The sequence below is a fragment of the Nyctereutes procyonoides genome, unplaced genomic scaffold, assembly GCF_905146905.1.
Source record: "Nyctereutes procyonoides isolate TBG_1078 unplaced genomic scaffold, NYPRO_anot_genome, whole genome shotgun sequence".
In the NCBI taxonomy this organism is placed as follows: domain Eukaryota; kingdom Metazoa; phylum Chordata; class Mammalia; order Carnivora; family Canidae; genus Nyctereutes; species Nyctereutes procyonoides.
Window position 1 is genome coordinate 502076 of NW_026575157.1, and position 24172 is coordinate 526247.

Consider the following 24172-nt stretch of genomic DNA (forward strand, 5'->3'; position numbering starts at 1 on the left):
AATAACCCTTCTCTAAAAGTCAAATTTGTTTTTAAAGCTGCGGTGTCTTTAACCACTTCTTTTTCCAGTTTTTCAGTTGACACCTTGTCATGACTTACGGTGGGTTGCATCAATCATTCTGGGTTCTTACAGAAAATATTTTGTGGTGGTGACTATCACATGCAAGAAGCTAAGTGCCCTTTGTGGGTGACTGCTCAGGTACCTCTGATTTCTTGCCAAATCATTCAGAATGCCGCAAATCCATTAAATCTCTCCACAGGGAGGAAAAAATTCCCGCATCCTAGAGAGAGAATTTATGAGTTCCTTTCAATCACCACAAATGAAAGCCACCCTTAATATTCATTAGAGATTTTATGGTGGCAATATGCATTATCTATTCGGATGCCCCCCTGAAAGGCCAATTTCCCTTGAAACCTTGCATGGCTCCAAGCCACTCTTTGTAGAAACAATGGCCTATGTCCAAGTGGAATAAAGGGAAGCAAATGGATGACATTTCCTTATCCATTGGTAATGATTCCATTAAGTCACTGTGGTGGTTCTGAGCTTCTGAGTTTTAAAGATTGAAGGACAGATTTGGAATGTGCAGTCATGTCATTGTGTCACTTCTCTGCTGTCATCTGTGCCCATATGTCCTAAAGTGAATGGGGCTTTTTGGTTTGCATCACAAAAAAATGACTTTCAAAACTGACATTTCTATCATTTGGAGAAAGGTGTGCACTGGGGACCTAAGTCTATGAGCCCAGGGGCTTTTCATTCATCTCTTCTTTCTACCACCACAGTTCAAGTCACTGTCATCTTGTACCCCTCCAGTCTAGTCTCATTACTATGGAGAGTGATCTTTCCAAAATAAAAGCTTCATCACATATCTCACACCTTCAACGAATAAGGAGCAAACAAACAACAACAACAAAAAAAAAAACCAAACCAGTGGCTTAAAAGACTTCTTGTATAGCTTTCTACTGCTTTTCAGGCACAGAAGACAAAACTTAGATAACCAATTAAGCCATAGTGGTGTGACTCCTTCCTCAGACTTACCTTGTACCACATCTCCTTGTTCTCTCCAGCTATCCGACATCATCGCCTTCACTGAGCCATGAGTTCTCATGGCCCTTATCAAAGTTTTCATTTCATGTTTATTTGTGTGATTATTTCTAATTTTGTCTCTCATTGGACTATGAGGTTCACAGTGCCTGTTTCTGCCCAACATTTTATCCTCCTTAATGTAAATATTCCAAAAACAATGTAAATATTCCAAAACAAAATTTTTAAAAAAGATTTTATTTATTTATTCATGAGACACACAGAGAGGCAGAGACATAGGCAGAGGGAGAAGCAAGCTCCCTACAGGAGCCTGATGTGGGACTCCACCCCAGGACCCCGGGATCATGACCTGAGCCAAAGGCAAATACTCAACCACTGAACCACCCAGGCGTCCCTATTCTAAAACAAATTGTTCAGGGAATGAATAAATGACTTCTTGAACTTAATCCATTTTGTGACCTGGCTAAAAATCCCTTTCCATGAATGAGAAGTAGGCTTCAGTTCAGGTTGGGCTTAAGGTGAGCTGCAATAAGGCCATATTTCTAATCCAACTATTTATCAGTATGGTTGAATTTAATAGCTAGGAACCATGAGATGCATAAAGATTTCACACTGAATATTCATATGGGTTTTTAGAGTGAATTCAACCAGTTGCTTTACAACCTCCTAGGAAGGAGAGGGAGCATGAATTTCTTTCCTTCATTTTTCATTCTCTTCTTAAAAAGGTGAGTTATGCCTGAGAGTTATATTTTGACGCTGAAATAAAATATCATGAAATGCATATGTGATATGGCTATGATAAATATATGAAAGGAGCCTTTAAAAGCTAAAATAATTTTGTGTAAGTAAAATACTGTTAATATGGTGATAATTTGAGAAGTCAGAAAAGGGCAATGGGTAAGCACAGCACGTACATCCCCAGGCCCACCTTCTCCTCCCCCTTCTCCTCTTTCTTTTTCTTTAAGATTTTATTTATTTATTTGAGAAAGAGAGAAAGTAGGAGAGTGGGGAAGGGCAGAGGGACAAGCAGACTCCCCGTTGAGTAAGCAGCCTGATGTGGGGCTCAGTCCCAGGACCCTGATAACATGACCTGAGCCAAAGTCACAGGCTTGACTGACTAAGTCACCCAGGTGTGCACACACCTTCTTTTTGCCTGCATGATGTGACTGCTAGCACAGCCCCAGGAAGTTAAAAGAGGAGCTTCACCCTAGCCTTACTGTATACATTTGAACTAGGCAATTCTGGCTTTCTTATTTCCAGGGAAAAAATTGGGCAAACTTTGTAAAAAAAAAAATCTTAAAAATAAATGTAAACTAGCAATGTACATTTAATACATTATCTCATATGATATGATATCACAGAAAATTATTGATAGTAAGACTCTAATGCCAAGCATGTATCTTAGCCATCTTTGTGGCCCCACAGCCCAGGGCAATACCTGATATCATAGACATTATGCTGTGTTCATTGAGTAAAGGATAAATAATTATAAACACAGAATTGTACATTATAATTAAATAGTATTATTTGGCACTAGAAATAGTAGCTCTTCTTCATTAAGTTCCAACTGGGTATTGGGTACAGTTAAACACTCATTCAATTCTCACAAGAATGCCACAAAGAAATCTTCATTATGACTATTTAATAGGTAAGAAACTGAAACTCCAAGAAATCAAGTGGCCTAGTCATACAGTAAGCATTGAGGCTGCACTTTAATACTAGGCTTATTTGTCTCCAATACACATGGAATTTCTACCCTGTGCTGTTTATCTTTCTCCTGAAAAACAAAAAACAAAACTTAGAGACAACTTACTATTAGGAAAAGTCTGGACTAAGAGTTAGGAGGTTGATATTCTCTATCTGCCACCATCTGCTGTGGGACCTCAGGTGATCCACTTAATCTTTCCTGTGCCTCAATTTCTCCATGTGTAAAATGGCAGTAATATTTTGCCTAATTCATAGAGCTAGAATAAAATAAAATATGAGAAAAGTTATATTGTACCTTGAAGGCAGGGACTCTATTTATTAAGCTATTAAGCCCCTACCTTGAATTGACACTTTCACATGGATCATTTCATTTTACACTGTAAGTTAGGAACTAATATCTTCATTTTCACAAATGAGAAAAGCATAGATAAGTCACTAGCAGAGTGTCAAATGTTATAAAGCCATAATCTTTGCAGGAAAACTTTTGACTATTATAGATGTGAGCTTAAAATCCAGCTCTGTCACCTACTATTGCATCGCACAAATTATTTAACCTCTTTGAGCTTTAGATTTTTATCATAAAAATGGGGATAAGAACACCACCTTAATGAATCATGACACAAAGATTGCATATATATAAAAGCACCTGAAATATAGTCAAGTGCTAAGTCAATGGAAGCCACGATCATCAGTAGATTGATGTGCCTGCTTGGTCAGAACAAGATCTCAAAGGCATGAACCACTCAAAGTGAAACCTAGTGCATGTGTGTGTGAGTGTATGTGGTGGCTGATGGTGGCAAAAGAGGGTTCCAACCCATCACTCTTTATCCTTCAGAGCCCCTGTTCTTCTGCTCTCCTTTCTACAATCTTCCTTAAATTTCACCCACCCATTTTTCAAACTAGAATTCAGTCCTCTGAAATGACATTAAAAAGCATTTTTAGAAGCAGTTCTCAGAGCCTTCTTAGCTTCTGAGAATGAAAATGTAGACATTTTCATTCATGAGGAAGTTTTCATGGCCTGGGGAACCTGGCTGTATCCCAAGAGAAGTCTATAATCACATACACAGTTGCTGGTTCAGGACATGAGGGAGAGAGAGAGGAAGTCGCTGGGACAGAGGAAGTACAGTAAGGGAAAAGAGAAGAAAACAAAACAAATCTAAACCTAAAATAGCTTATGCAAAAGCAAAAACAAATGATAGAAATAAGGTCACCAATGGTCATCTCAAGAGTAAAACAAGAGCTGCTTTTAAACCGCTGAGAGAAAATCTTTATGCCCTAACCTTTCTGTACATAGAATTCATCATTCTCAGTATGTCTTCATTGCTCCAGACATTGAATGTAAAAATAAAAATAAAATAAGACCTTTAAATAATAGATAGCTCTCCCTCATTCTAAAGAGGAAGGAATGGAAAACCATGGATATTAAGCAACCTGACCCACGGTGATTCTAATAAGTGACAGGGTTGAACTCCCATGTGACTCTCCTGGCTTCAACCTGTGCTCCTTTGATGTGTAATAAGGCCTCTACCATCCCACACCACACCCTCAAAATATGACTCTTGCCTTTAGCTTGCTTAGCAAAAAACTTGAATTTTTAGCTTGTTTCTCTGCCACAAAAGAACATCTACCAATACCTGGAGTGTTTTCTAAGGCTCATTATATACAGTGTTCTAATATTCAGGTTTCTCTACTCCCAAAAGTGGATGTCCAGCTTTAGTGATTTCTTTATTCTTTTGAATCATGCAAGAGTTAGGTTCTAATTAGGAAGGAGATTTATATCTCTCATGGTCAATGCATCCCCTTCATACTGATGCTCTTTGTCTTCCCATTTGAGGATCTAATGAAAAAAATTTCAACTTTCTTGTGGAAACTAAAATGTAGTTATAACTGATTATCACGGATCCTATTTCATCATCAGAGAACTATTCTAAATGACAAATATTTCATGATGACTCTAGAAATATTTATTTATTTATTTATTTATTTATTTATTTATTTATTTATTTATTTTAGAAATATTTTATTGTGGGAAATACCAATTCAACTTTCTCCCTAATTTGATGCATTTCAGTAAACAAGCACAGAATAACAAAACAAAACAAAACCAAGAGAAAAGTGGGGCAAAATCCTAGGGCAACACATGAAGAAGGATTCTTGGTTTCTCTCACAATTTTAGAACTAGATCACAGGTTTGGTATTCTCACAGATATGCATGAGATTTGTCTAACTGGGAAAAACTACACACCAACACATATGATTAGACTGGTTTTCATTCTTCATTGCTCTGTCTCAAAAGTCTAATTTAATAATATCTCCAGTTATTGTGAACTTGGAGAATAATACTTCACTCTTATAGAGAAATTTTATTTTTTCACTTTATGTTTATTTTTATTCTACACAATTTTATTAGAAACGATATTTAAGAATTTTATGCACATTTACAACTTTCCTCAAACTCAACCCTAAAAAATTTCCATAAATCTAATACCTTGTACTTTTACAATATTCTGTGATTTGTTTCTTCTATGAGCTCTTTTTAAAATTTTTTTAAATTAAATTTTTTTTAAGATTCCATTTATTTATTCATGAGAGACACAGGCAGAGGAGAAGCAGGCTCCTTCAGGGAGCCTGTTACAGGACTCAATCCCAGGACCCCAGGTTCACACCCTGAGCCAAAAGCTGATGTTCAACCACTGAGCTACCCAGGTACCCCTAAGCTCTTTTTTAAAACATAAAATTTGTTTGTATGTCTTGCAAGATCTCTTCCAGAAGTATTTTATATACAAGTACTGTAATGTGTTTGCCATCCTAGTGAATTTTTATACCAAGGACTGTGATTACTTGTTCCCTTTATTTTCAACTTGTCCTCTTAACCCATAAACTCTCATTATATATATGAAACAGAGATTGGCCATCCCCCCATATACACAGTTCTAAGCTCATACATCCAGACTAAGTGGCTCAGGAGGCACTTAACATGAATTTGCTAACAAGTGAATGAGTGGATGAATGAAGGAATGAAGAAGTCAATCAGCTGTTGCAGCATCTCTTATTTGTCAAACTCTTTTCTTGGGTAAATGTTAATTTTCCATCAAACATTATACTATAGTTAAATTTTTGTCATGTAAAATATTCATAATTCATTATTTATTCTTGTTCATTTAGGTTTTTAGAATTATTTTTAGAATCTCAATTCTCAAGTTCATCAATTTCAGTACAGAATATAGTAAGTATAGATATCTTTTGGTATTTTTGTATCACATTTTTCTAGTTTTCTTTTTGATTTTCTCAGTCCAGATTATCATTTACTCTGCCTTCTTTTTCACAAGTTGTCCAAATCTATTCCTTGAATTGTGTTCTCTTTCCATACTACCATAATTCCAATGTCAGCAGATAAAAGTTAAAGCTGTTCTAATAAATGGTTTTTGCTGTCATGGTTGAACACAAGGACATGAAACTATGAGAAATTATGTATGGATGGTTCATAGCCTGCCTCCCTCTGGGTTGATATGTAAGCAGTCTTCTTAGTATGTCTTATTCAGTGGGACCAGAGAGGCTTTTTGGTAGGAGTCTAACATCACTTACGTACAAAAAAAATAATGGACTCTATGAAATTTATGTGTCCTTTTTTCCCCTAAACTATGTATTTTCTTACTCTCTTTTTACTTGTCCTCTCAATCTTTATTCCTTTTTTTCTTCAAAGTGTACATCATGGATTCTTACTTATCCATCTACATTTTTAAGCTTCCATACAAATAGGTAGAGAATAAAGGAAAGACTAGATGATGAAACAGTTTAAACAGAGCTATGAAGATGAAGAAAAATCACTGTTTGGTATCACCTTGCCAACAGAAGACTGTGTGTATGAAAGAGACTTGTCACCATCTAGTTAAGAGGGCAGATTAGGTGAATGAGTTTGCGTTTGACCCCGTTGGTGTTGGGGAGATATTTAAAGGTTTGTGAGGGGAGCAGTAACATTAGAGTTGAGCTTTGGAATCATTAATCAGGTAGATTAGTCAAGTAAATTAATCTGGTAGATTAATCTGGTAATGACATGTCATATTGATTGAAGGAAGTAGACCAGGGTCAGAGAGACTGGGAGAGATTGCCAAGGTGGAGAATAGAGAAAGTAAAAGAGGCCCACAAATAGCTTATCCTGCTTTGGTCACTCTTCCCCCACAGATCAGTAGTTTTCTTGGTCAGTATAAAAACTCTCATACTACTTAGCAGTGGGTCTATGGGTCCCCAGAGCATTTTCCCATGTCAATAATTAGCATAACCACTACTCCCCATTTGAATTGAAAGGTTAATTGTAAAATATTTTGTTCCTTTATTTTTTTGGTGAGGTTTAGCACACATCCTGTTCCTCTCACTGAAACAAAATTTTCCACTGTCCACACTTTCTCTTCTGGTGCAGTTGTGACAGGTTCACATACTACTCCAACAAGACCTTAGCTCTCCACTCTTCTCATCCTCTTCTTATGTACTTTAAGATGCTTTAAGTAGAGCTCTATTTATTTTCTCACCTTGAGATTCTGTATTTAAACTTCACCTTTTTTTCTTTGATTTTTATCTCATTTTCATTATTACCTTTCCATCCACACTATATTAGAATTATCCTGTACTTGAGTTCTGTTATTTCAGGTCTTTTAGTTTCCTTATTCCTGAAAGAGCTTTTGCTATTATCACTTTTTAAATGTATCACACTATTTTTATAAAATATTTTGGACATATGAAGGGAGAAATGGATATTTACTCCCCCTTTTCATGTCAAGATTACTTTGATTTGTTAATGTCACAAAAATAAGTTGTTTATCCTTCTTATAAATCTGAAAAATTGTCCTAGGTTTTGAAAAGTATGTTTGCTATTACCATAACATCATATTAAAGGAAGTTCTCATCTTGTTTACAACATATACATTTTATTCTTTCTTGCCCTTCTTCTCAACCAAGTCTCTTCTGACTCACTTTCCTCTTTTGTTAAGATGTTTCAAACTCTTAGCATGCAGAGCTTCTTTGTAAGTACCCTTTAATCACTCTTCTTGTAAACTGATTGTAAACACTTGGCTTCAAATATTATTTTTGGTTATCTTCACTATTACCTTTTTTAAAAATGCATCTGAAATCCCCTCTCTATGCCACTCACCTCAGATTAGGAAAAAAAAAAAAACCCTGCATCCTTAAGGAGTTTTCTTTCACACTTCTCTTGTGGAGTATACACATTCATAAATCTGGTATTTTATCTTTCTCAGTTTATATCAATTCCATAATCACTTATCTTTCCCCACAGTCCAAATCCCATAGACCTTGCAAATGACTAATATTTGTGTGTGTCTTGTCCTCCTCCTGTTGACTTCTGTGAAAAGCCCTTGACAAATAATACATTTCCCTGTCTGGTTTCAGTTTGTTTATGGTATCTTGACTGAATAAAATGTTGCTTCTTCCCAAGCCTAGCACAAGCCTCTGGATTCTTTGGTTTGGGTATGAGTTTTACCTACTATCACCTGAGTCCTGTCACCATTTCCTTTCACCTTCCCAACAGCCCTGCATGGTAGATGTCAATAACCTTTTCTTACAAATGGGTGTTTTCAGTACACAGAGTCACTCACAAGAGAGGAGACAAGCAGGTCTGAAAGCAATGTCCGAATCGGAACTAGTAGGTTAAAGGAGGGTGAGGGGTTTGCCTAAGTTCACTGTTTTGGTGATGTCAAAACTGGTGTTAAACCCAGTTCTATCAGAACCAGCTTTGAGGTATGAGCCTTTAGTGGGATTACCAGGGAGTAAAACTAGGGTGGATAAGAACTTTCTGGAAGACAAGTCAGTTTCAGGTCACCTGAAAACTCTGCTTTGCTAACAGGATCAAAGACTCTCGGAATCTACTGTTGCTGAAATATCTGAAGTCAAGGAGAAACTAGTGTCTTTGTGGATTGGTTTCATTTTCTCTGAAATGTAGGGTTTTGGCTCAGCGCCAGCATATCTACATATGTTGGTACATGAAAAAAAAATCTGGTCACACTTTTACCCTTTAAAATTGCAAAAATGTCACCTCTGACTACCTGTCATTGATGGTAAGTAACACTCATTTCAGAAGCACAACTTTTCCCTCAACACAATTTGCCTTCTGTACCTTCTATAGAAGGAAAGTGAAAGTATAACCTAAATAATAACCCTGCAATTACTACAGAAAAAAAATACCAGCTATGCTAAAATGAAACGGGGTATTTTTCACTTGGTATTATTATAGAATATATGTGTAGAATATAAAAATAATGATTTGCACTCATCCAACTTCTTTCATTCTGTGTCTCAAATCCCTGAGTGTAAGTGGTCTCATTAAGTTTACCAAGCCAATTTAACTCTAGCATGTTCTTGAACCCTCTCTCCAAATCCAGTGAGGTTTTCCTGTCACAAATACTGATCATTATCATCTGAAATTCTGAATATTCTGTAGATACGTTTGACCTTCTGCAGATAAAATTCATTTACTTAATCATTTAGTTATGTACTAAAATAGACAAAACCACCACCACCAAAAAAAAAGAAAGAAAACTGTTACTATGTATATATACTTAAATCTAGACACACATTCACAGACACACATACACAATAACTTTTATGTATAACCAGATTAATATAAGAACAGAAGAACGAGAACAAATATCTTATGTAGATGTATGGAAACAAAGTGCACTGGTTTCTAAAACTCCACTCATTAGTTAGCAAATGCCACTCAAATATTAATTGAAGACCCATGATATCCTAGGGACAATGGAGGATACAAAGATAAATTACTGATAGCAAATAAACAAATGCTCAACTAATTCCACTATAGGTGGAATACGGTAAGCTCCGTGAAGACAGGGACAGTGTATGTATTGTTTGGCTTTGTATCCCAAGAGCCTAATATTGCAAAGAGGTGGTATACAGGGATGCCAATATGTTTGATAAATCTATAATGAAAGAATAATGCCCTTATGTTTTCTCGTAGTTCAAAGGAAGGAGTGATTAATTCTATCTGGCATGACCCAGGAAATCTTTCTAAAGGACAAAGTGGTCTGAGCTTTATGGGCTAGTGTCCTGGTGAGAACAATATGGTAGGAAGAGGCCAATACATAAACACAAAGACAGAGAGGCAGGAAAGCACAAAACAAGTCATCAGGAAGAAGGAAATCATTCCATTGTCAGTCCAGCACAGGAAAAGCACAAGGAAGTTGTAGGCAAAGGCGAAAAGTTAAATGGAGGCTAGGCTACTAAAATACAGAACCGCTGTTAAGGGCTCCAGATTTTACTCCTGAAAGAAGCTCAAAATATGTGAATTTACATTCTTACACCGGCTTTGCTACTTGCCAAGCAGTCATCATTCTTGATCCCAATTCTGAAGCTGTCAAGGGAAGTCTTTAGAAATTCCTGATTATATTACCAGTAGGTCTCTAAGAAAATACTCCTGGCAGAAGGCTGCAAAGCCCAGTGGCCCCAAAAGAGAAGATGAAGACAAGGAAGTAGGAGAGATGCTCCTAAAAGTAACTGATGTTGGACACTTTATCCATTCCAAGTGTGCTCCTAAACACTTGTAATATTTAATGCGGTACTTTGAACACAGATTACTTTAGCTCTAGTCTGCAAAGACCTAACTTAATACAAAAGTTTTGAAAGGTGTAAAGGGCCCCAAACCTCTTCAGAGGGCCCTAAATGCACCCCAAAATATGGCCTCTGTCTGATGAGAGACCGACTCTTAGAACAAAATGGCATAGAGTCAGGTTCCTGGAAATACAAAGTTGTTCCATGAATTGACTATAAGCACAAATGACCATGAACTGTCATGAATAAAGGTATAAAATACATGCCTTAAGAAACATACAATCAAGGTGGAAAAAAAGTTGCTCTTAGGTCTTAGGATGTTTGTATTATTTAATTTTGGTTTCTCGATTGTCTCATAAATTTAGTATTACTATTTCCATCTTAAAATTGAGAAAATTAAGATGAAAAGGTTTTAATTAATTTGCCCAACTCAAACAAGGAGCAGAGCTTGGATCCAAACCCAGATTTATGTAATTCCAGAGTCCATACTTTTTCTTTCATATCATATAGCGTTAGGGCCTAGTTTAGTGTACAGGAAATACTATATCAGCTAAAAGCTGTATCCTTAGCATTAGACTGTCTAGATTCTAGATCTTGTCTCCACTTTTTGTTAGCTCTGTGACATTTTGTTAGCTTTTTTGTTAGACCTGTTGTTAACTATTTTGTGCCTCATTTTTCTCGATTGTAAAGTGGGGGACTTAGTATTAGAATAACATTCCCTATCTTACAGGGTTGTTGTGAGATTTAAATAAAATAGGAAAAGTGCTTAGAGGAATGGCAGGCACACAGGAAATGCTCATTTAAATTAGCTATTATTTGTCAGTGATACTTCATTACCGCAATGAGTTAGACAATTCAATCAACATACAAAGTCTTCCTTCAACTAAAAAAGAATCTCTAAACAATGCTGTGTAGCAAATTTATTTGAACACAAGGAACATACACATTAGTAAGATGATAGGAAAAGTCATGAGAGCTTCATTGCTTTTTGGAATGAGAACTCTAGTTCTAGTAACTTTCCTGACACTGATGAATTTGACTGATTAGCACTTTTGTTATCTGTTTATTTCCTGCTGGTACAAACATCCAGGTGAGATGACACATTTCTTTAGTTCACAAACTTACCCAAGAATGTGGGAGATCCATATCTGTCCATGAAGACTTAAGTTGTGGGTGGTGAGTACAGTGGGAACAGTTGTTCCAAGTTCCAATTTGGGCAATTTGGAAATCAACACATGTCCAGAGAGGGTTTTCTGGAAAAGGCTGCCAGCTGGTCCACATCTGAACTTCACCTTCATTGTGGGATAACATTTCTGCCAAATTGCATCCAGGTGAGGTGCTGGATCTAGCCAGTGATGCAGAAATAGAATTCAGTCCAGTCTTCATTTCTCCCCTTGTGCTAACGTTATTAATTTTCTTTCCTTGGGATTTGGCTAATTTCATACAGGAAATCAGTGTTTCATCTTCATCTTCTGAATGACAAAGAAAAATAAGAAGTAGATCTGTCTAATAATTTTGCACATGTAGAAATTATGAGTATTATATTTCCTTTTATATAGTAGAAATAAATGAACACCATAGAATAAGCCAGGAAGTCATTTAATTTCACAAAATAATTTATAATTGCAATTCTTTGAAGAGTAATCCTTTGTATAGTAAATGACTTGCTTTGTTTTTTAAAGGTTTTTTTTTAAGATTTTATTTATTTATTTATTTGAGAAAGAGAGCACGAGCATGAGAGAGAGAGAAATGACAAGCGGTGGGGGTGGGGGGGTAGAGGGAGAAGCCGACTCCCTGCTGAGCAGGGAGCCTGATGGGGGGCTTGATCCCAGGACCCCAGGATCATGACCTGAACAGAAGGCAGACACTTAACCGACTAAGCCATCCAGGAGTCCAGTGACTTGTTTTATAAAGACATTTACCCAGAACATTTTGAAACTGTATATAATGATTAAATTCAGTTTAACTACAATGCTTGAAAGCCACGTGAAAATAATATACTGAAAGATATTTGAGAAAAATTACAAATTAAAAAAAATTCCACACATTGTATCAACATAATATGGTGTGCTTATATTATTAAATTCTGTTTTTTATATTATTAAATTCTTAAAAACATTTTTTGAGGTAATATGTATGGAGCACATCATAAGGAAGTAAATGAAATATTCCCTTTACATAAAAATAATGAAATCTCAGTGGACATGGGCTGAAATCCTATTGACATATTAGTATTTTTAATACAAATCTATAAAGAGATTTATGTATACAGTGTTTCTCATGGTGAAATATTTTGGAAATGGAAAAACAGATGAGAATACAACAAAAAGAAGGTATATATTTATACTATATAATTGATTAGTAAGACCTATATTTACATATGGTGAAGGGTCTGATGAAATTTCTGGTAGTATACAAAACAGTTCCAGAAAATAGAAATATATGTTACCCATAGTAAATTGTACCATATCATTGAATCTCTTTTAGTTAAAACATTTAACTGGTGTAAGTAAAAGATTATGATTAATAGTATGTAATCGTGCGTAAATAAATGAACATCCAAGTTGCATGTTATGATATGCCATTTTGCTGCACTTACACATCAGAATTGATAAATACTGTTTTCTGTGGCCAAAGAATGAGGATAGTGGATAGTGCTAACCCTTCTTATCTCTTTCTCTCACTGTATCCCTGAGTCTGGTCTTGAAGGGAAGGAGAAATGGGGCATATAAAGCAAAATTCAGTAATAGGGTAAGGATATCTGTTTCACAAATAAATAAACTGGTAATTTAAAAACCCTCAACATTTAATGATCATTTTAAGGCCTTATCAAAATGGCCTTCATTTAATATATGCTACCCCAGTTCCTTCTCAAAGAACTTTTAGCAGCATTTTGACTTCTTACTTATGGAGATTTATGAATGTAGGTTTCATCTCATTCAGATTGGACACCCTGTCTTTCTTGGTCTGAACCAGTTTCTGTAGTCTCTTTAACGTTCCCACTGATTTGACTGGGTCACCTGATTTTACAGCCTAGCACAAACACAGCTCAAGGTAAAGACAAATTATTCTTCACAAAAGATCAAATATAAAATGTGTTGAGATCATAAATGTGGGAAAATTAATAACGTGACCTTAAAACCTGTAGCCTGAGACAATTTTAAGCAATAACTTGAAAGCAGACCATTTTTTGGTTTCAAACTTGTAAAATATATTACAACTGGCCAGTCATACTAAAGCAGGGCGTTTTTTACTTTTTCCTTTTTTTTTTTTTTTAAGTTCAAAATCCAGCCACATGGATTGAATCTGGAGCTATCTATAAATGAGTTGCTTGTGCTCAATGTGAAATAGTGGAAAGGAACAAGGTCTTTGCAGGATAACAAAGAAGGAATGAGAGGTTTAAAGTTGCCCCTTTTGAGTGTTGGAACAGATTGAGGGCATGCACACACAAGAAAGCAAAACTCAGATTTTCTTCATTTTTCTGTTTGGAAATTTCTGATAAAACAGAATTACATTTTAAGTATGAAATGTTTTCAAATAATATACTTTTCCTTAAACAGCCTCCTACTTTTTAGGAGATAGACACTGAGCAAAAACAAAACAAAACAGCCAGGGCATTCTGTTTTATGCTTCAGTTTGTAAGTGTCACTGGTTTTGTTATAGCAAAAAATATAGATAGAAGAATTAATACTGCTTAATGACTCAAAATTTCTTTGAAAGATACAGAAACACTTCCCACTAGTTTAACGTCACAAACTAGTTTAGTTTGTATTTATGTTGATTTTATTTACTGTATTTACGATAGCTTACTCTTAACAATTTCAAAATATTTTGGAAACTAATACTTTATGTGCTAAATTTAATGCTAATTGGTCAAATGATGGTATTCTGTGCTGTTAACTAGATATGAAGTAATACATAGAGGAACACTTCTTTTTCATACAGAAATCTCTGGACTCAGAAATATTTTTGCCTCTGCTTTTGCCTCATTCTTTCCACTGAACAGCTGATAAATGACATCTAAATAGATACTGCAGTTTCCAAAAGGTGAATGGCCTGCTTCCTCATTAATATTTGAATGAGATATATTGATAATAGTGCTTTCCAATCCTTTAAGAGAGACTAAGCCCAAAGAAATGTTTGCAAGAAAAGGATCTCTGGCACACAAACATTTCCAATCATTATTTTCAGCACTTACTCTTGGTCTTTAAGAATGACTGAGCAACCAGTATAAACTTGATGTTCTGTCTCTGCATAATAGCACCTAAGTAGGAAATGTGATGTTTTGTCAGAGCAAGCCATACCTGTTTGCATTAAATAAGTGGGAAAATATTGAAATCATTTTAATCTTTCAGGGAGGCCTGTGATGAGATTTTTCTTAGATATGCAAAATATTCCCTCTCTTTCCAAAGGTCATGCTCAGCTCAACACAATTTCTATTGCTATTTATTTTGGTATTATTTTCTCCTGTATTCCTTTTCAGTATTTTCTAAGTTACTCAGTTTTATAGGCCCTGTAACTCAAGAAGAGTCATTTTCTAATCTTTAGGCCCTTCCAGAAATAATAAGGTGACATTGCACGACCATTGAGCATGATGATTTTCTTTGTTGTACTTCTTTTCATATGGCAATCTCCTTCTAATACAGCCAATGCTTAATTGCTCCTCTGAAACACTGGCATCAAAAATGGCTTTCTCCCTCCCCTTGTGAAAATGACTTTTACTTGATATGGGGATAGGTGTTATATACCGAGGTAAATGAGTTTCATATTAATGATTTGCCCCTTGGAGGAATGGAAGCATTTGTATAGAGTCTAAATCCATGCAAGTGAGATCTCATAGAGCAGAGGTGTTAAAACAAACTGACCTCTTATTATTTCATTCAGACTGTATCATAGTCTTTTTAAAGCACAATCTCATTAACTTTTGTATCTTTAATCACTCACGGATCTTTGAGTTAACACAGATCATTTTATTCATTTTTGAATCCCATATGTCTAGGATAGTACATGGCTAGATAATGTTTGCTAAATGTAAATACACTCTTGAGTTCATATATATGTCTTATCCACCAAAAGGATTATCTGTAGTAAATTTTCTTACACTGGACTGAATACTCTATAATGGCAAAGTACTTTCAAAAAAACTGTCTCTTGCTATCAGGTGGCACATACCTGAGGGATGAAAGTTAGAGTAAATATTATGATAAGAGATATAGAATCATTAAGATTATCTGTTAAAAAGAAATCTTTTAGAATATTTTCAAAATTATAATGTTAGTCACTATAGTCCCCTAATCTGTTACCTGTGTGTTTGTGCTGGATTTGATTAAAACTTATAATAATGAGCCTTTTAATTTCCAGATATCTTCTAAGAAGACTTGTAAATTGAATTTACCATTCAACCAATCCACAAACTTTTATTTAGCACACCACTGTATGCCAAGCAGTATCACACATCCTGGGTATATGGCATTGAGCAAGTAAAATGAGACCCCCTGTTTTCATATACTCTACATTTTAGAAGGAAGTGACCTACCATAAACATATAGACACATATATAAACAAGAAAATGTGACATATGCTATGCTAACAGTTAAAAACATGACCGTGGATGGGGCGGGTTACAAATTTATGTTGGGTGATGGGGAGGGTGTGGCGGTCTCACTAAGGATACTGAAACTGAGGCCTGAATTATAAGAAGGAACAAGATGTGAAGATGTGGAGACAGTTTTGAATTCAGTGGATGGTGAGGGAGGACTTTTCCAGGACTAAGATTTGCATGACAAAGAAGGGCAGCTCAGGTATAGCAGGGGGAATTCTTGCAGGGATGCGGTTTGTGCAAAGATTCTTTTTTTTTTTTTTTTAAGATTTTATTTATTTATTCATGAGAGACACACAAAGAGGCAGAGACAGGCAGAGAGAGAAGCAGACTCCCTGCAGGGAGCCTGACATGGGATTCCATCCCTGGTCTCCGGGATGACGCCCCGGGCTGAAGACTGCGCTAAACTGCTGAGCTACCTGGGCTGCCCATTGTACAAAGATTCTAAAACTGAAGCTCCTGGAAGAATTCTTAGCATATACCAAAGGAAGGGAAGGGAGGGAGAGTGTCTTAGGATGAGCCAGAGACCTGACAAAGGGTCCTCCAGAGGCTTTTCTGGAACAGGCTGAGGAACATGTATTTGTCTTAATCAGGATAGTGACACATTTGGTTTCCATTTTTATTCATCTTCCCCTCTTTACTGAATTTTGATCATCTTTCTTTTCAAGGGATTTTCTCAAAAGCAACCAAATATGCTCTGATCTTATCCATCTTTAATTCACCATATTTTACTTACCACTCTTTCTGCTCCCAGATATGCTTCTCAGAAAAGTTAACCGTGTATGCTTTTTTAAAAAATTCTTATAATTTCTCATCCTTTCAACTCCCCTCCATGTACTTGTCAATCAGTTTTTGCCTCTACCATCCCAATTAGATTGCTTTTGTTTCCCAGTGAACCATTCTCAAGCTCCATTATTGCTTGTATGCAGCAATATTGACCATAATGACCTGCAGGAAACACTTTCTTTCTTTCTTTTTTTTTTTTAAATAATAAATTTATTTTTTATTGGTGTTCAATTTACCAACATAGAGAATAACACCCAGTGCTCATCCCGTCAAGTGCCCCCCTCAGTGCCTGTCAACCATTCACCCCCACCCCCCGCCCTCCTCCCCTTCCATCACCCCTAGTTCGTTTCTCAGAGTTAGGAGTCTTTATATTCTGTGTTCCTTTCTGATATTTTCCACACATTTCTTCTCCCTTCCCTTATATTCCCTTTCACTATTATTTATATTCCCCAAATGAATGAGAACATACAATGTTTGTCCTTCTCCGATTGACTTACTTCACTCAGCATAATACCCTCCAGTTCCATCCACGTTGAAGCAAATGGTGGGTATTTGTCGTTTCTAATGGCTGAGGAATATTCCATCGTATACATAAACCACATCTTCTTTATCCATTCATCTTTCGATGGGCACCGAGGCTCCTTCCACAGTTTGGCTATTGTGGACATGGCTGCTAGAAACATCGGGGTGCAGGTGTCCCGGCGTTTCATTGCATCTGAATCTTTGGGGTAAATCCCCAACAGTGCAATTGCTGGGTCGTAGGTCAGGTCTGTTTTAACTCTTTGAGGAACCTGCACACAGTTTTCCAGAGTGGCTGCACCAGTTCACATTCCCACCAACAGTGTAAGAGGGTTCCCTTTTCTCCGCATCCTCTCCAACATTTGTGGTTTCCTGCCTTGTTAATTTTCCCCATTCTCACTGGGGTGAGGTGGTATCTCATTGTGGTTTTGATTTGTATTTCCCTGATGGCAAGTGATGCGGAGCATTTTCTCATGTGCATGTTGGCCATGTCTATGTCTTCCTCTGTGAGATTTCTGTTCATGTCTTTTGCCCATTTCATGATTGGATTGTTTGTTTCTTTGGTGTTGAGTTTAATAAGTTCTTTATAGATCTTGGAAACTAGCCCTTTATCTGATACGTCATTTGCAAATATCTTCTCCCATTCTGTAGCTTATCTTTTAGTTTTGTTGACTGTATCCTTTGCTGTGCAAAAGCTTCTTATCTTGATGAAGTCCCAATAGTTCATTTTTGCTTTTGTTTCTCTTGCCTTCGTGGATGAATCTTGCAAGAAGTTACTGTGGCTGAGTTCAAAAAGGGTGTTGCCTGTGTTCTCCTCTAGGATTTTGATGGAATCTTGTCTCACATTTAGATCTTTCATCCATTTTGAGTTTATCTTTGTGTCTGGTGCAAGAGAGTGGTCTAGTTTCATTCTTCTGCATGTGGATGTCCAATTTTCCCAGCACCATCTATTGAAGAGACTGTCTTTCTTCTAGTGGATCGTCTTTCCTCCTTTATCGAATATTAGTTGACCATAAAGTTGAGGGTCCACTTCTGGGTTCTTTATTCTGTTCCATTGATCTATGTGTGTGTTTTTGTGCCAGTACCACACTGTCTTGATGACCACAGCTTTGTAGTACAACCTGAAATCTGGCATTGTGATGCCCCCAGATATGGTTTTCTTTTTTAAAACTCCCCTGGCTATTCAGGGTCTTTTCTGATTCCACACAAATCTTAAAATAATTTGTTCTAACTCTTTGAAGAAAGTCCATGGTATTTTGATAGGGATTGCATTAAACGTGTAAATTGCCCTGGGTAACATTGACATTTTCACAATATTAATTCTGCCAATCCATGAGCATGGAATATTTTTCCATCTCTGTGTGTCTTCCTCAATTTCTTTCAGAAGTGTTCTGTAGTTTTTAGGGTATAGATCCTTTACCTCTTTGGTTAGGTTTATTCCTAGGTATCTTATGCTTTTGGGTGCAATAGGAAACACTTTCTTTTCTTGGCTTCTAGTTTTCCTTTAACCCTTTCTGGTTGGTCTTTCACTAACTCATGTGCTAACAAATCCTTTTCTCTCAAAATTAAATGCTTAAATTCCTTTACAACTAGCTCTGGGCCCTCATCTAATATTACCATCATTTTTTTCTCACCTACACACACACACACACACACACACACACACACACACAAACACACACCCCTCTTAATGCTACTTATATGCTGATGGTTCCCAATTTATTTCTCCAGGGGTTTCTTCAGAGCTTCAGACTCACATATACAACTGTCTCTCTAAAATGACTATAAGCACTATTAAGACTGACCTCTACACCCCCAGACATGATTCTCATCTGGTCGTCTGTCTACTCAGTGAATACCATCTTCATCCACCCTCATGCACATTCCACAAATCAGATTATCACTTTTGCCACTTACCTTTCCTTTGTTTACTTACATTTTTTCTGTTACTAAATTTGGGTCTATTCCATTACTGAGTTTGGTCTATTCTTGAATAGGTCATTTAAGTGAGTCTTGAATCTTTTTCACCCTAGTTTAATCTCTCATTGAAACTACTGCCAAGTCTGTAACTGGTTTCCTTTTAACTTTTGCCTTTCCTCAGTTGATTCACAATATAATGTTAGAGTTCTCTGCGAAAGATGTAAATCTGATGATATTACTATCTTATTTAAATTACTGCAAAACTTCCCAGTGTTTTTTTTTTTTTTAAGATTTTATTTATTTATTCATGAGAGACAGAGAGAGAGACAGACAGAGGCAGAAACACAAGCAGAGGAAGAAGCAGGCTCCCTGCAAGGGAGCCCGATGCAGGACTTGATCCCCAGATCTGAGATCATGCCCTGAGCTGAAGGAAGGCCCTTAACCTCTGAGCTACTCAGGTGTCCCCTCAGTATTCTTGAAATCAAATCCAAAATATTTGACTGGGTCTATAAGACCTATGTCCACGTGTCCAGGCTCCCTTCATACTCACAAGGTAAAGACGTTTAGATTCCTAAATTCCAGAGCTCTTTTTTTCTCAGTATTCTTATGTATGCTGCTCTCTCTGCCTGGGGAGCTTATTCTCATTTTTCTGACCTGGTTAACTCCTACTCACCCCTGGAGTTTCACCCTAAATTTCATTTTTTCAGAAAGATCTTTCCTGACTCCCAAGTCCAAATTAGGTCCCTATCCTTTTACCTTCATGGCTTTCCCCACAATTTCAGATTTATGTTTTTTTTTTGTCATCATTGGAAGGCAAAAACCCAATAACCTTCCATATAGGTGCCATGCAGTATTCTTAGTACTCTAACATTGATAGTTGGTACTCTGTATGAATTAGTTGAAGTAATAATATGAAGTGAATGAAAGAATAAATGGATGAGGATTTGATTTGGTAAAATCTATTTCTTTAAAAGGTAATGATGTTCCACAACAGGTAACTGTTCCACATCACTTGCCATCAGGGAAATACAAATCAAAACCACAATAAAATATGACCTCACACCTGTGAGAATAAAATTAACAAGACAGGAAACAACAAATGTTGGAGAGGATGTGGAGGAAGGGGAACCCTCTTGCACTGTTTTTGGGAATGTGAACTGGTGCAGCAATCCTGGAAAACAGTGTGGAGGTTCCTCAAGAAGTTAAAAATAGAGCTATCCTACAACCCAGCGATTGCACTGCTTTGCTTCAACGTGGATGGAACTGGAGGGTATTATGCTGAGTGAAGTAAGTCAATCGGAGAAGGACAAGCATTATATGGTTTCACTCATATGTAGAATATAAGAAATAGTTAAAGGGACTATAAGGGAAAGGAGGGAAACTGAGTAGGGAAAATTAGAGAGGGTGACAAACTATGAGATACTCCTAATTCTGGGAAACAAACAAAGGGTTGTGAAAGGGGAGGTGGGTGGGGGGATGGGGTAACCAGGTTACCGGCACTGAGGGGAACTTGATAGGATGAGCACGGGGTGTTATACTCTATGTTGGCAAATTGAATTTAAATTTAAAAAAAAAGAAAAAAAAGTAATGATGCAAAAAACAGAATTAGAGATTGAGAATGAGAGGAGATAAAAGTATTGCATTTAGTTTACTTATAATTTTCCTCTAACAAAATGGCAATTATATGTGAATATAAGTTAAAATATTTTTCATATGTGTATTTTACTATGTATATACTCTATCTTTCATATATAAATGTGCATATCCTTTAGGTCATTTTACTCACATTCTTTAAATAATGTAAAAATTTTATTAGAAGTGTTAGATTAAATACACCTCACTTTCTGACACTTTGCTTGACTATTAGGATGACAGAATAATTTTTAGAAAATAGCATCAATGAATTATTGAACTGGATTAATCTTACAACCATATATTATGAGCTGGGATGGAACTTATTGGACATCTAGTCTACCAGCCTATTTAAAAAATGAGAAAAACCAGAGAAGCTAAGTGGCTTATCCAGAGAAAGATAATTCATTAATAATAGAGCTAGGATGAGAATCAAGTATTCCGACTTTTAATCCAATGTCCTTTCTCACAAGATTTTTAGAAGCCAGCATAATTACTAGTCATCTAAGATTGACAGCTAAGTTAAGACCAACTAAATCCACAGTTTTGTTTAGTAAGTTAAATATGGTTCTCAAATAAAGGATAAGTATCAGGTAGACACTCTAAGAATTATATTCCAATTCTCTTTTACATATAAATATATTCTTTTATTTTTCTTATTTATATGTTGTATATTTATGTCCAGAGGTAAATACATGAATATATATGTATATTAAACACCTCATAAACACACACACACACATATCTTCTTTCTTATATTTGTTTCACTACAAGGGAACTTAATTTTTTTTCAGTAGTATCTCTTCTGTTCACACAGGATAATTTAGGCTTATAGATACTAACTAAATCCAGGTCACCTAACTGTCTGAATTGTGTTCCCTTTATCCTTCTAATGAAAAGCTAGTTGGAAAGTAACATGATAGACTTTGCTCTTTTCTTGTCCTTCTGACTTAGAAAACTGTTCCTCTCTTGTGACCTCTTTAACAAGTATTCAAATGAAAAAGCCTGATCACTGATGTCTATTTCACATAATTTCCTCAACAGGGGAAATAGAAATATTTTAAAATTAATATCTTGTTTTATTTTAAAGAAAGGCTGTAATGAACTCCCTGATATTAAATCTCAGTTTCATGATTTTTGCATTGACAATTTTTTGAGGTTCTGAGTCCTCTGACCCTTCACTTAGTTACTAAAGATCTACCAATTTTAGGGCTTTACAAATACATTTTGTTTTTAATGCTCTCAATACACTATATTAAGTGAAAAATCAGTATGTAACTTTGTATGAAAAGTACAAACACCACTCTAAGTGGCTTTTTCCTCCTCTTTAAGTACTCTGCATTTTCCAAGTTTTCTACAATGAAGATATATTACTCCCATAATTAGGAAAAATTCTATAATTTAAAAATATGTTTAGAATATAGGTTTTTGTAATTAAATTTCTGCTGAGCAACACATAAATATCCTGTTTTTCTACTATGAATCTCTTCCTAGTCACTTGAAAAGAAAGATACCTAAGGACTAGATAAAAATGAGGAAAGTTATTTCCATGGTAAAAACAAAAATAATTAGCTTTAAGTGCTGAGATTATTAAAACCTCAAAGCTGTGTATCCATTCTCTTCTATATAAAAGGGAGTACTCTTTACTTATGACTTCTTAAAACACACTAAAAAGATAATCTATAAGGTCATGATGATCAATTAGCATTTAATAACTCAATGGACAGTAATAAAACCAAAAGAATTATGAACTAGAATCAGTCATTGCAATCATGTGAAAACAAACAAGTCTCATTTAAGAGAATTATTTTACTACTTTCTTGGAACTACAACTAACTAAATAGACAATTTGAAAATAATTCATTTATACAAGTGAAATATTGACTGAAAAATAATTGGTGGAAAAATTGCCATGTATTCTTAAGTATTCTTATCCTAAGTATTCTTATATAATTGTGATTTTAAAACGTGTTATTTTTTTCAGTAATAGAAATTAAAATTCTTAAGTATTCTTATATAATTGTGATTTTAAAATGTATTATTTTTTTCAGTAATAGAAATTAAAATTAACACTGGGCCAATACTTAAAACAAGGTTAGGCATAATTTTTCAAAAGGCCACTGAATGAATAGGCACTTGAATGAATTAATTAATGAAATAGAATATATTCTCCTAGAAGACAAAATATTTATTCAATCAACACACATTTACTGAGTACCTAATCTGTGAGAGACACAAAGGAGAGTAAGATATTTTGTGTGTTTTCTTTTTTTGTGTGTGTGTGTGCTTTGTGATGCTCATTGCTTAGTATAAATTATTTAAAAAACAAAACAAAACAGTAGTCTGTTCCTGTGCTTGTTCGTTCCACTAAAAGACCACTAAAAGAATGAGCTTTTTGGGATTCCAGAGTTATTTTTGCACATCTCAAGCTTGGTCTCTAATATCCTTAATAAATATATGTGAATTGAACAGTTAGTAAAAAAAAAGATACATCTAGGGAGGGGCACCTGGGTGGCTCAGTCGGTTAAGCGGTTAAGCATCTGCCTTTGGCAGGGGTCATGATTTCAGGATCCTGGGATTCGGCTCAGCGGGGAGCCTATTTCTCCCTCTGCCCCTCCCTCTTCCCGCTCTCTCTCTCTCTCAAAATAAATAGATAAAATCTCTAAAAAAAATACATCTGGAGGAAAAGGTTAATGTGTGTCATGTGAGAAGTACAAATAAAATGTGATGGTTATTCGCAGGAGAGAAAGATTGCATAAGGTAATGTGGGGAAGGGAAATGCACTTGCCTAGAGGATTAAGAGGCATTTGAACAGTGTAATTTAGCATGTCTAACAAAGCCTTTTATGTAACAGTCTTATCTCACTGTATAAATACAAATCACCTATTCAAGTTCTAATACAGGTTTCTGGCTCCTTCTGCCTCCTCTCAAGCAGATTTTGGTGCTCACAGTTCTGGTCTTGGAATAATGTGCCACATCAGCTCTATTTTCCCTGGCACAAGGAAGTTACAACTCCATAGTAATCTTTCCCCACTTTTGTATGAGGAGCCAAGACTGCTCTTTGCTCATTACCCATAATTTAGGGTCAAACTTTTGGCATGGAGATGCTGCAAAACCAGCTCGGAGCGGCCTGGATTACACAAATCTGAGTTTACTTGCTGCGCAATATCCTCTGCTCTGAAATTTGGAAGAAATTTCTAGAATTGTTCCTATGAATATTTTTCTTTTTGGGTACATCCTCTGGCTAATCCAAAAATGTGTGTGGTAGGAAATTTAAGTGCTCATATACAAATTAATATTTTTATTAAGCATCTGCTAAATTCCTAACAGACAATGACTTATGGGTATAGAAAATTACTGAGAAAAAAATACAATCCTTGTATCTAGGAC

The 24172-nt window shown here is 35.9% G+C and overlaps 1 protein-coding gene across 1 annotated transcript in view; it reads right to left on the reverse strand.

The window, feature by feature from the left end:
* Positions 1-24172, reverse strand: part of SAMSN1 (SAM domain, SH3 domain and nuclear localization signals 1) — a 139989-nt gene that overhangs the window by 68828 nt on the left and 46989 nt on the right. Inside the window, 2 exon segments of the mRNA XM_055313826.1 lie at positions 11452-11798; positions 13236-13359. Of these exon segments, the coding sequence (XP_055169801.1) occupies positions 11452-11798; positions 13236-13359 (471 nt within the window).